The sequence below is a fragment of the Nicotiana attenuata genome, unplaced genomic scaffold (genome assembly GCF_001879085.1).
Source record: "Nicotiana attenuata strain UT unplaced genomic scaffold, NIATTr2, whole genome shotgun sequence".
NCBI lineage: Eukaryota > Viridiplantae > Streptophyta > Magnoliopsida > Solanales > Solanaceae > Nicotiana > Nicotiana attenuata.
This window is the reverse complement of record NW_017672847.1, coordinates 52,799-64,829: the sequence shown is the minus strand read 5'-3', so window position 1 is coordinate 64,829 and position 12,031 is coordinate 52,799. Positions and strand designations below refer to the sequence as shown.

General features: G+C 38.5%; 1 protein-coding gene across 1 annotated transcript in view; it reads left to right on the top strand.

The window, feature by feature from the left end:
* The first annotated feature begins 11,699 nt into the window (after positions 1-11,699).
* LOC109214682 (protein fluG) overlaps positions 11,700-12,031 on the top strand; it is a 14,889-nt gene continuing 14,557 nt past the window's right edge. Inside the window, exon 1 of the mRNA XM_019378624.1 lies at positions 11,700-11,999. Coding sequence (XP_019234169.1) covers positions 11,835-11,999 — 165 coding nt within the window. The 5' untranslated portion in view covers positions 11,700-11,834. The remainder of the gene's footprint in view (positions 12,000-12,031) is intronic.

Here is a 12,031-nt window from a genome sequence, read left to right as displayed (position 1 = left end):
ATCAGTAAAGAGTTCTAAGGCAAGTAGCACAGTTAAAGGAAAATACACAGAATCAGTAAAGAGTTCTAAGGCAAGCATTATAGTTAAAGGAAAATACACAAAATTAGTAAAGAGTTCTAAGGCAAGTATCATAGTTAATACACAAAAGGATCAATACAAGTAACAAGTAACAAACCGTAGGAATCATCAAGCATTTAAATAGCAGTCATGCGATTAACAGGGAGAAGTACTCATAGAACATCAGGAATTAAAGGTCGGAACAATGAATCAACGCAGGAGTTGCAGAGAACACATAGATGCATAGTCAAGTAGCAAAGAAACAACCCAAAATACCTAGGGTTTCATCAATACTCGTTAAAATAACATAAAATCAGGAGATAATAGCTTAAACACAGTAGAGACGTTAAAAATTATAGGAAACCTTTCTGAAAATAGGGTCAAGAAACCCTAGTTTCAAATAGGAGACAAAGATGCTTAAAACTTGATTATTTGTAAAGACCGAGTAAAGAAAGGTTTAAAACATGAAGGAATGGGTCACAAATTGTTAAAATACAGATGGGTTTTTAAGAGACTTGGGTCGAGGTTAGGGTTTCCTAAGAAAACAGAGGAAGTAGAGGTAACCTGGCCGTGAAACTCAGGAACCATGGTGATTAGAACACGATCGAGTCAAAACTCGCCGGAGAAAGGCCGGAAACAAACCAGGCGAAGCTTCAGTGACTGACTTGTATGGCAAAGGCTTCTGGGGTCTCAAGGATAGAGGGAATCGGCGAGATAGGGTTTCATGGCGGTTGGTGGTCGAAAGAGGTGAGGCTGGAGGTGGCTGGAGAGATGGTGGAGGTCATCGGAGAAGAAGATCAGAAGGTTCTAGAGAGAAGGGGGAGAGGAAGAGACGAAGTAGAGAGAGAGACTGTCTCGAAGACTGAGGGGTCGAGGGGGTGGGGGTAGTTAGATTTAATTAAGGAAAATAGATCTGGGCCGTTGATCTTACTTGATCAACGACTCAGATTAAATCGGGGTTGGGCCGGGTTATATTAGGGATTGGGCTGGGGTGAGTTTAATTGGGTATTGGGCCAATTAAATCTGATAGAGGTGTGTCCAAATTGGCTAAAATTGAAATAATAAAGGGCTGTTTATTAAATAGCCATTTTTCCCTTTTTTTATTATTTTATAAAATGGTTAAAAAGATTTTAAAACAAATTAAAGGTACTGAACTTAATTAATAACGTATAAATATTAATCTAAAAATACTAAAAATGATTTTATAATTGTAAAATGCTGTTAATTGTAAAATAGGTTATAATTGCAATTATATGCAATTTGGCTTAAAATATACCAAACAAATGTGTAAAAATATGCAAAAAATTACCTTAATTATATCTTGGTGTAAATATGAGAATGAAAATAAATTATTCACCAAAAATTCTAGTCTGAGAATAATTATTGAATTTTGTACTATTAAAATAGACAATAAATTGATTTTAAAATCTTTAAAAAATAAGGGAAAAATACCAAAACTCTTGGGCATGCTTATATATGCATGTACATGCTATTTGAGAATATTTTGAGTATATAAAAATATGTAAGGAAAAATTGGGTATCAACAGCTGCCCCTCTTTACTCGAGAAGGATGAAAGAGTTGTCGGGTAAAGATATGATGGCCAATTTTGACCGAAAGAAACGATTTGAAAGATTTGACCGAGCTCTGGCTCCTGAGCTGCCTACATATCCCTGGTCTTACAGGAATCAAGCCATATGTAGTTCGGGGATCCGTCGGCGGAACATGCCGATGGAGATTTCGAAAGACAAGCGCGATATTAAGGGTGGAAGGATGGTCAGGGACTGATAGGCTGTTGGAACCAGAGCGGGATCGCTCCTGCTGTGATAGCCTTTGCTAGCTGGTGTACCTGCAAATAAGCAATACGAATGTATATTGTGCATAAATTTAAACGTGATGCAGGTTCCCGTTGGACCATGAATGCTGTCTTTGGACGGGTAGGATGACGTCCTCAGACCATGACGTCCTGGGCCATGAAGCATATAATAGAGGATTCGCAGGCTATGAAATGATGTTCTCGGGCTATGATAATGATGCCTTTGAATAAGGGTATGCAAAAGATAAAAGCAGGGTCCTCGGGCCATGGCATGGCGTTCTCGGGCTATGAAAATGGTGCCTCCGAACAATGACGCCTTTGGACAATTTGGCGATCTTTCAGCCCATGAAATGCAGGATTTGGCGATGTTTCAGCCGATGTAAAGTATAGATATAAATGGCGATCTTTCAGTCGATGCGAGATTTAAATGACGTTGGCGATATTTCAGCCGATGTGAAGATTTAAATAAAGTTGGCGATATTTCAGCCGATGTAAAGATTTAAATAAAGTTGGCGATATTTCAGCCGATGTGAAGATTTAAATAAAGTTGGCGATATTTCAGCCGATGTAAAGATTTAAATAAAGTTGGAGATATTTCAGCCGATGTAAAGATTTAAATAAAGTTGGCGATATTTCAGCCGATGTGAAGAATTAAATAAAGTTGGCGATATATCAGCCGATTGCAGGACTCAAATAAAGGTGGCGGTATTTCAGCCATGCAAGAGATAAAGTGGCGATATTTCAGCCATGCAGGATTTAAGTAAAGTTGGCGATCTTTCAGCCATGCGGGTGGAGACAATGCTTAGTCTCGGAAGGCAGAAAGGTAGCCTTATGCAATGCAAGAAAATGCAGATGGAGACAGTGCTTAGTCTCGGAAGGCAGAAAGGCAGCCTTATGCAATGCAAGAAAAAATACAGATGGAGACAAAGCTTAGTCTCGGAAGACGGAAAGGTAGCCGTATGCAATGCAGAGAAATGCAAGTGGAGACAGAGCTTAGTCTCGGAAGGCAGAAAGGTAGCCTTATGCAATGCAAAAAAAATGCAGATGGAGACAGTGCTTAGTCTCGGAAGGCAGAAAGGTAGCCTTATGCAATGCAGAGAAATGCAAGTGGAGACAGGGCTTAGTCTCGGAAGGCAGAAAGGTAGCCTTATGCAATGCAGCAAATAAAGGTGAAGAGTAACGAAATCTCTTAGTTGATAAATGATAGCTGATAATTGATTGTGTCATTGTGGCTACTGGGGATGTCATGTGTGGATAGCACTTGTAAGTAAGTGATGATTCTGAGAGTTGTACTCCTGAAAAAGTATGAGTATGTAATCGTATTTGATGATTTTATGTCTTGGGGTTCCTGCATCCAAAGAAAAGTCGTGAGTTTTGTAAAGGGGGAAGGTTAGTTCGTCTTCCCGTGGACTTCGCTTGTCCTACTCGGCTCTTGCTTTCATTGGGGTAGCGTCGCTAAACAAAGCAATGCTAGTAGTCACGCATGGTTTAGTAAAAAAGAAAAATATGTTGTAAATATATAATTAAAAATGATTTTCTTTTAGATGAACCGACGACTGCGACACGGTTCAAGACATTGCGACCTCTTTTGCTCCGGAATTTTGAGGGTCCTCCTCAAAATTCTGCCCCAGTTTAATGGGTTGATGCCTCTGACGGCTGCGTGCGATGAACTGCTGAAAATCAACTTCGGAATTTTGAGGGTCCTCCTCAAAATTCTGTCCCAGTTTCCAATATCGGGGGAAATGAAGATTTTATTGAATTGTGACCGAACCCATAAGGCTGCCTACGTATCCCCTCTTAAACGGGAATCAGGTCAAACGTAGTTCACATTACATCATAAAGAAATCATAATGATTACACATAATAACGCTTGACTGCATCTGAATTAATTGGCTTTGGCCAGACTTCTCCATTCATTTCTGCAAGTATGAGGGCTCCTCCTGATAGAACCCGATGAACCATGTATAGACCCTGCCAATTGGGAGAGAACTTCCCTTTGGCTTCATCTTGATGTAGAAAAATCTTCTTCAACACTAACTGCCCTGGCGTGAACTGTCTCGGCTTGACTCTTTTGTTGAAGGCTCTGGACATCCTTATCTGATACAATTGACCATGGCAAACTGCATTCATTCTCTTTCAGTCTATAAGGGCTTACTGCTCGTAGCGACTCTTTACCCATTCTGCATCTTCAAGTTCCGCTTCCTGTATAATTCTTAGGGAGGGAATTTCTACCTCGGCGGGAATGACTGCCTTGGTACCATAAACCAACATATAGGGAGTCACCCCGGTTGATGTGCGAACTGTGGTGCGGTACCCCAATAAAGCAAATGATAGCTTTTCGTGCCACTGCTTGTGTTTCTCTATCATTTTCCTTAGTATCTTCTTGATGTTCTTATTGGCCGCTTCTACAGCTCCATTCATCTGAGGTCTGTAGGCTGTAGGGTTCTTGTGTTTGATCTTGAAGGTTTCGCACATGGCTTTCATCAAATCACTGTTGAGGTTGGAACCGTTGTCAGTAATAATCGACTCTGGGATGCCGAATCGACAAACGATGTGGTCGCGGACAAAATCTGCCAGAACCTTCTTGGTTACTGCTTTATATGACGCTACTTCAACCCATTTGGTGAAATAATCAATGGCCACTAGAATGAACTTGTGCCCGTTTGATGAGGCAGGCTCGACAGGTCCGATGACAACCATTCCCCAAGCGGCGAACAGCCATGGTGAGCTTGTTGCATCAAGCTCATTTGGAGGCACTTTTATCATGTCTGCATGGATCTGAAGCGGTGGCACTTTCGAACATACTGGATGCAGTCCGTTTCCATATTCATCCAAAAATAACCAGCTCTTGTTCAGACTTATACAGTGTGTAGATGCAAGATTCGGGTCTTATAGGAAATTCCGAATATTGGAAATTGGATTATAAGGTTTATGGGCTAAGGATATTGGAAATTAAGGATCTTCAGTTAGGTTGTGTCGTCAGTCTTATATGGATTAGGATGATGTGGGATCACCCCTGGGTATGTGTATGGTAAGGTTATACGGCGATTTGATGGCTTTGGAATGACTCTTTGCACGTTCGAGGACGAATGAATGTTTAAGTGGGGGAGAATGTAACGATCAGATCAGTCGTTCTGAGCATTTACTCTTCGCTCAGTGGTTTGACGGCATGAGCATCTCCGTATAATGTATTTTGACTTGTGTGTATCATCGGTTTTGGTTTTCAGGTGTTTCGGAATTAGTTTGGAAGAATGAATTTTAATATTGAAGCTTTAAGTTGGAAGAGTTGACCAAATTTGACTTTTTAGTATTCGACCTCGGACCAGAGTTTTGATGATTCCGTTAGGCCCAGATGATGATTTTGGACTTGGGCGTATGCCCGGAATTTCATTTGAATATTTCTAGAAGGTTTTGGCATTAATTGGCGAGAGTTGGAAATTTGAAGGTTTGGAATGTTCATAAGTTTGACCAGGAGTTGACTTTGATGATATCAGGTTCAGATTATGGTTTCGGGAATTGGAATAGCTTTGTTATGTCATTTGGTACTGGTGTGAAAAATTTGAGTCCATTCCGAGTTGATTGGATAAGGTTTGACACGGTTTTGTAAGTTGAAAGATTCAAAGTTCATTAAGTTCGATTTGAGGTGCGATTCATGGTTTTGATATTGTTATGCGTGATTTGAGGCCTCGAGTAAGTCTGTGTTATGTTATTGGACTTGTTGGTATGTTCGGGCGGGGTCCCGAAGGGCTCGGGTGAGTTCCGGATAAGTTTGGGTTGTGTTGCGCTCGTTTTATTTATGTTTCAACGTCGTTGCTTCATGCATAAATGGTACCACATTAAGCAAATGAGCTCCAATTTCTGTTTTGATTGAAGCATTAGATCCGTATGGTAATTTTGGAACCATAGAAACTGGAATCATCAAGTTTCGATATCGTATGAGGATTTATGGTCATTTTACTAAGAATTGGGTTACCCGATTTTTTTTCAAATTAATTACGAAATTGCCACTGAATTCGTATTTAAAAATCTGCATTATTTTCAAATATTGAAACCAACATATCTCCATCAATATAAAATCAAATGGAGTGATTCAAGAGCCTAACTTGACTGAAATTTCATAAGGAATCTATTGGAGGCACCAAAAGTGAGTTTCGGGATTGTTTGGAACAAGAAACGAGGACAGAACAATATTAAATCGAGGGTTTTGTTCATTTTACATATTTTGAGTTGGGGAGCTCAGATTTAGGCGATTTTGGAGGCAATATTCACCACATGGATTGGGTAAGTGTTCTATACTCAGTTGTGATTATAGTTCATGAATCTATCTTCATTTTTGGCATTTGATTGATAATTTCAAAAGAGAAATTGGGAGGTTTTGTCTAAAATTTCACAGGGTAAATTTTTGAGCTTTGAACATCGATTTGGAGTCAGATTTGAATGAAACTTATATGGTTGAACTCATAATTGAATGGTTGTCAAATTTTGTGAGTTTTGTCGGTTCCGAGGTGCAAGCCTGGGTTTGACTTTTTGGTTGATTTTTGGCTTTTGATTAAAGATTCTATCTTTACCGATTGGGTCTATTTTCTTTGGCATTATTTGATGTCCTTGAGTTACTTTTGGCTAGTTTAGAGCCGTTCAGAGGTCGGTACACGCGGGATGACATTTTTTGGAGCATCGTTTGGCTTGCTCGGTGTTGGATTTGGCTTGTTCGAGGTAAGTAGCACTTCTAAACTTGCTGCTGAGGGTATGAACCCCTGAATATACGTGATATGTGTTTGGTGTTGAGGTGATGCACATGCTAGGTGACAGGCATGTAGGCATGCACCATGTGAATTGTGACTCATCTATTTCTGTGGTATTGTATAGTTACCTAATCTTATTTGTATCTATGAAATCTCTGTGTGCTAGAGTAATTGAGTTGTGATCCATGTTAGAAATCATGTCTAGGCTATATACTTATCTAGTTGGGACCCACTGAGATCATTTCTGCTGTTGAGTTATTTGCGCATATTGTAATTACATACTCAGTCATACGCATTCATTTGCATATCATATCTCAGTCTCTGTTACCATTTATTGATACAACACATCATCATTTTGGGCTGATTTTCATGACATTGTGAGCCTGAGAGACTGGAGAGATTGATGACTGAGTGAGGCCGAGGGCCTGATTGTGAGGATATTGATCGGATCGGGCTGCATGAGCAGGTATTGTTGATTCATGATGGGATCGGGATGCACGCCGCAACAGGTATTATTGATTCATGCCATGATTGGCTTATTATAGCGCTTGGGCTGGATCTGCCCCTCTGGAGTCTGCACACCCACAGTGAGCACCGGTACCTACTGAATGCGAGTGTCGAGTGCGAGTGCGAGTGCCGAGCGCTTGTGCCGAGAGCGAGTGCCGAGAGATTGGGAGGACTGAGTGACTGTGAGGACTGTGTGATTGGGAGGACTGAGTAAACGGGAGGACTGAGTGAATTGATATTCTGAGAGTGTGCATATGATTTTATCACTAAGTTATGTTGCATTCGACATGCAAGCTTAACATGTAGGCATAGAGATGTATTTTCCTCATGCCATTTGAAAATGAAATATTTACCTGTTGAAAGTTTTGGGAAAAATTATAGTTTTTTCAGATATACTTATATTTTGGTGATTTCAGTAAAAGATTTGGGTTCTCACTGATATACTTGAAAAGCATGCCTATTTCCGGAACTGTGAACGAGCTGAGCATTTTATCTCTAAGTTACTTCTTTTATCACTTTTATTATGTTGTCATGAACTGTTATTGGCTATTTGTGTTGGACTCCGACCTTCTTTCCAGCTCGTCACTACTTTCAACCTAAGGTTAGGTTTGTTTCTTATTAAGTACATAAGGTCGGTTGTACTCATACTACACTTCTGCACCTTGCATGCAGATGTTGGATGCTGATGTTACTGTGTACGGCGGGAGATGGATTTGAAGATGTACCTGCGTTCCTGTCGTAGTTGCCTCTTGATCTTAGTAGCTTTAGAATTTAATCTTTTCATGTATATTTCAAACAGATGATGTATTTTATTTCATACACGCTTTGAAATTCAAAATCTTAGAAGCTCATGATTTGTACTATCAGTCTTTTGGAAAATGTATAAAGGTTCAGTGACTTTATCATTCATTTGTCTCAATAAATCTCATTAAATTGGATAGTTGTTAATTAGCTTACCTAGCGGGTTTGGTTAGGTCCGTCACGACTAGTTGGATTTTGGATCGTGACAATGTTAGAGCACTTGAGCTGTGATTCATGTTAGAAATCATGTTTAGGCAATGTGTTGGTGCTATTAGGACCCACAGTGGTTGTTCTTTGTTGTTGAGTTATTTGCTTAATTGCAGTTACATACTCAGTCATACTCACTCATTTGCATATCATATTTCAGTCTCTGTTGCTATTTATTGATACATACTATCATCATTTTTGGGCTGATATTCATGACATTGTGAGCCCGAGAGACTGGAGAGATTGATAACTGAGTGAGGTCGACGGCCTGTTTGTGAGTGATATTTATGGGATTGGGCTACACGCTGCAGTAGGCTTTATTGATTCATGCCATGATTGATTTATTATAGCGCTTGGGCTGGATCTGCCCCTCCCGACTCTGCACACCCACCGTGAGCGTATGTACCTACTGAGTGCGAGTGCCGAGTGCGAGTGCCGAGCGCGAGTACCGAGAGCAAGTGTCGAGAGATTGGGAGGACTGAGTGACTATGAGGACTGAGTGACTGTGAGGACTGAGTGAATTGATACTCTGAGAGTATGCATATGGCTTATCATTGTGTTGCATTGCATTCGACATGCACACTTGACATACATACATAGAGATGCATTTTTCTCATGTTGTACGGTATTGCGTCATTCATAGACTTCTTATACACATTGATATGTAGGCATAGAGATATATTTTCCTCATGCCATTTGAAAATGAAACATTTACCTGTTGAAAGTTTTGGGAAAAATTATAGTTTTTTTTTTCCAGATTAACTCATATTTTGGTGATTTCAGTAAAAGATTTGGGTTCTCACTGATATACTTGAAAAACATGCCTATTTTCCGGAACTGTGAACGAGCTGAGCATTATATCTCTGAGTTATTTCTTGTACCACTTTTATTATATTGTTATGAGCAGTTGTTGGCTATTGGTGTTGGACTCTGACCTTGGTCCCAGCTCGTCACGACTTTCAACCTAAAGTTAGGTTTGTTACTTATTAAGTACATAGGGCCGATTGTACTCATACTACACTTCTGCACCTTGCGTGCAGATTTTGGATGCTGATGTTGCTGTGTATTGCGGGAGCTGGCATTGAAGATGTATCTGTGTTCTGGACATAACTGCCTCTTGTTCTTGGTAGCTTTAGAATTGTTAAATTTGTTCATGTATATTTCAAACAGATGATGTATTTATTTCATACCAGCTTTGTAAACTCTAAATCTTAGAAGCTCGTGATTTGTACTACCAGTCCTTGGAATTTTTGTATAAAGGTTCAGTTATTTCTTCATTTATTTTCTCATTAAGTTTCATTGAATCGGATTTTTGTTAATTGTCTTACCTAGCGGGTTGGGTTAGGTGCCATCATGACTAGTTGGATTTTGGGTCGTGACAATACAATTCAATATTGCGCTTTCCGTTATTAAACACCCGTAATAATTATTTTCTAGGCGAATTACCTCAGTGTATTTATAAATACATTTGCTCGAATACATGGAATACAGAATTAAACAACTGTAATCCCTATTTTTTGGCGGATTACCTCACTAATATTTATAAATACAGTCGCGCGAATACATGGAATAAAGCACAGTAGCAGCGAATTTTATGTAGAATTATTTTTGTTGAGTAAAACTAGGAGTGATACACACTAATTGATCCTCTTTCCGTTATTAAACAACTGGACTCCCCTAATTTTTAGGCGAATTCCGCTACTGTATTCATGAATACAGTAAGCGCGAATACAGCAAATACAGTCACAATATTTATAAATACAGTCGCGCGAATACATGAAATACTTGTCTTGAATGTTGAAGAGAGTTATATAAAGATTAATTTCGATGGTCATTCATCTTTTAATTTATTGCATTAAAGTAAATAAAATATTTTTTTTTTTTGTATAAAAAACGTCAATCAATTTTGTCAAATATCACAAAAAAAACTATTTTTCTTTTTTGACTTTGGTGCAATATTGATAAGTGTTAGGCTAAGCCTTTAGTTAGGTGATTGTTTGGATCACTTCTAGTAATGGTTAGCGTAGCCTACATCGCTTCGCTTCCCTATGTGCGTGTTAAAAGTTTTCTATATCTATAAATTTCCAAGAAATGGAAATTGCGAAATGTTTTAATAAGATCTTATTGATGTAATAAGTAATTTTGGCACACAACAGGTGTTAGGAAGACTTACCTTAACCCAAATAATATTGCACGTGTTGCAATTAAGAGTTCATGCAAAATTAGAGGTGCTTATTGGGCGGATTGGGCGGACATTTACGCTAACGGTTTAACTTATCGGTTATCGGTTTATAAATATAGTAATTCGCTAGCCAACCAATAAGACGTCGGGTGGATTAGTATTGAATTAGCGATTATTGGACGGCTTATCGAATTAGTGACTAAGGGAAATTTTGGAGTAAAGCATCACATTTGCTTTGTCTTTGTAATGATTCTGGATGAAGTAAATGAAGCTCTTTGTATTGAAAACTAAACTATATATCAACCATCTTTAGATTAAATCATATACTTGTATATTGGGAAGTAGCAGACAAGCAGTACTACTCTACCGGTCTACCCCAACTAACTTACATCCAATCTACATCAAGATCTACATCTGTTGCTAGATATGACGGGTTTCAAGTACCTTGGACCGAGCAATAAATATTACTTTATACACATATTAGTAAAAGTATAAATATAAAAATTCTTATCGGGTTAACGGTTTATCCGATAAGAAAATTGAGTAATCCGCCCTCAAACCGTTAAGTCGTTCATTATAAAATTTGAATCCGTTCACCAACCATTACCCCGATAATCCGATATGGATAAGCCCATAAGCCGTTTTTGAGGTTTGATTAACGGTTAGGTTCGATTTTGAACAACCCTATGCAAAACTACTTCGGATTCATCTGAACTCAATAATGTAGGATAATATGTCAAGTCTAGTAGTACGAAAAATTATGGATTTTGAAATAATTATTTAGAACTGCATTGTGAAGTAGCTTCCATTAAGTAGTTGGATACTTACCGTAATTTTTATAATATGGATTCAAGAAAATCTCTTATTTGACCATGCTGAAGCTCGTCTTCCTCTTCTACATGAATGGATTTTAACCACTTAACGGGATCGTTTCGTATTAGTGATAAGGAACTTCTTGACTTACAATCTATTTTTGAATAAAAAATCCAAAATAATTTTTTTCAAATCATCTCAAAATAAGGCTTGGCACACTTATTTTTAAATGATCTTTTATTCTTTTTAGTTATGTCTCCATAAATATAATGAAATCATAGTTTGATATGTATTGACCAAGTTTGTCATACAAATGATTCAGTTACCATTGATGATTAAGATTTGACATGGGTTATAATTGATTATGTAGACTTGATAATGTAAAAAGTTTACACACTTGTACAGACATAGAAGCCCCAAAAATAGTATTTGCCGAATTAGTCGCACCTGTAAAATCTTAACTTTCCTTAATTATCGAAGAAACGTATCCCTCTTTTTTGGAAGTAGTGAACCCCACCCATGTGGTTAATATAGTCACTGTTTTTCTATTCGAGGAATACAAATGGCGCGACTTTCAATCACATTCAGACAATAAAAAGCTACGTATAGTACGTGCGCGTGTTTCATACACAAGCTAGTTAGCAAAATTGCTATAAATAAATAACAAAAGGTAAAGTCCAAGATTTGACATCTTATGAAAGGGGAGAAAAAATGGAGAGATTTGCAGAGCTGAAAACAGCAGTAGAATCAGTGGGAGTAGTAGATGCTCATGCCCATAACATTGTGTCATTTGACTCCACCTTCCCTTTTCTCAACTGCTTCTCTGAAGCCTCCGGCGATGCCTTATCCGACGTACTCCATACCATCAACTTTAAGGTCAACTCTTTTCTTACCCCCTTTCCTTACTT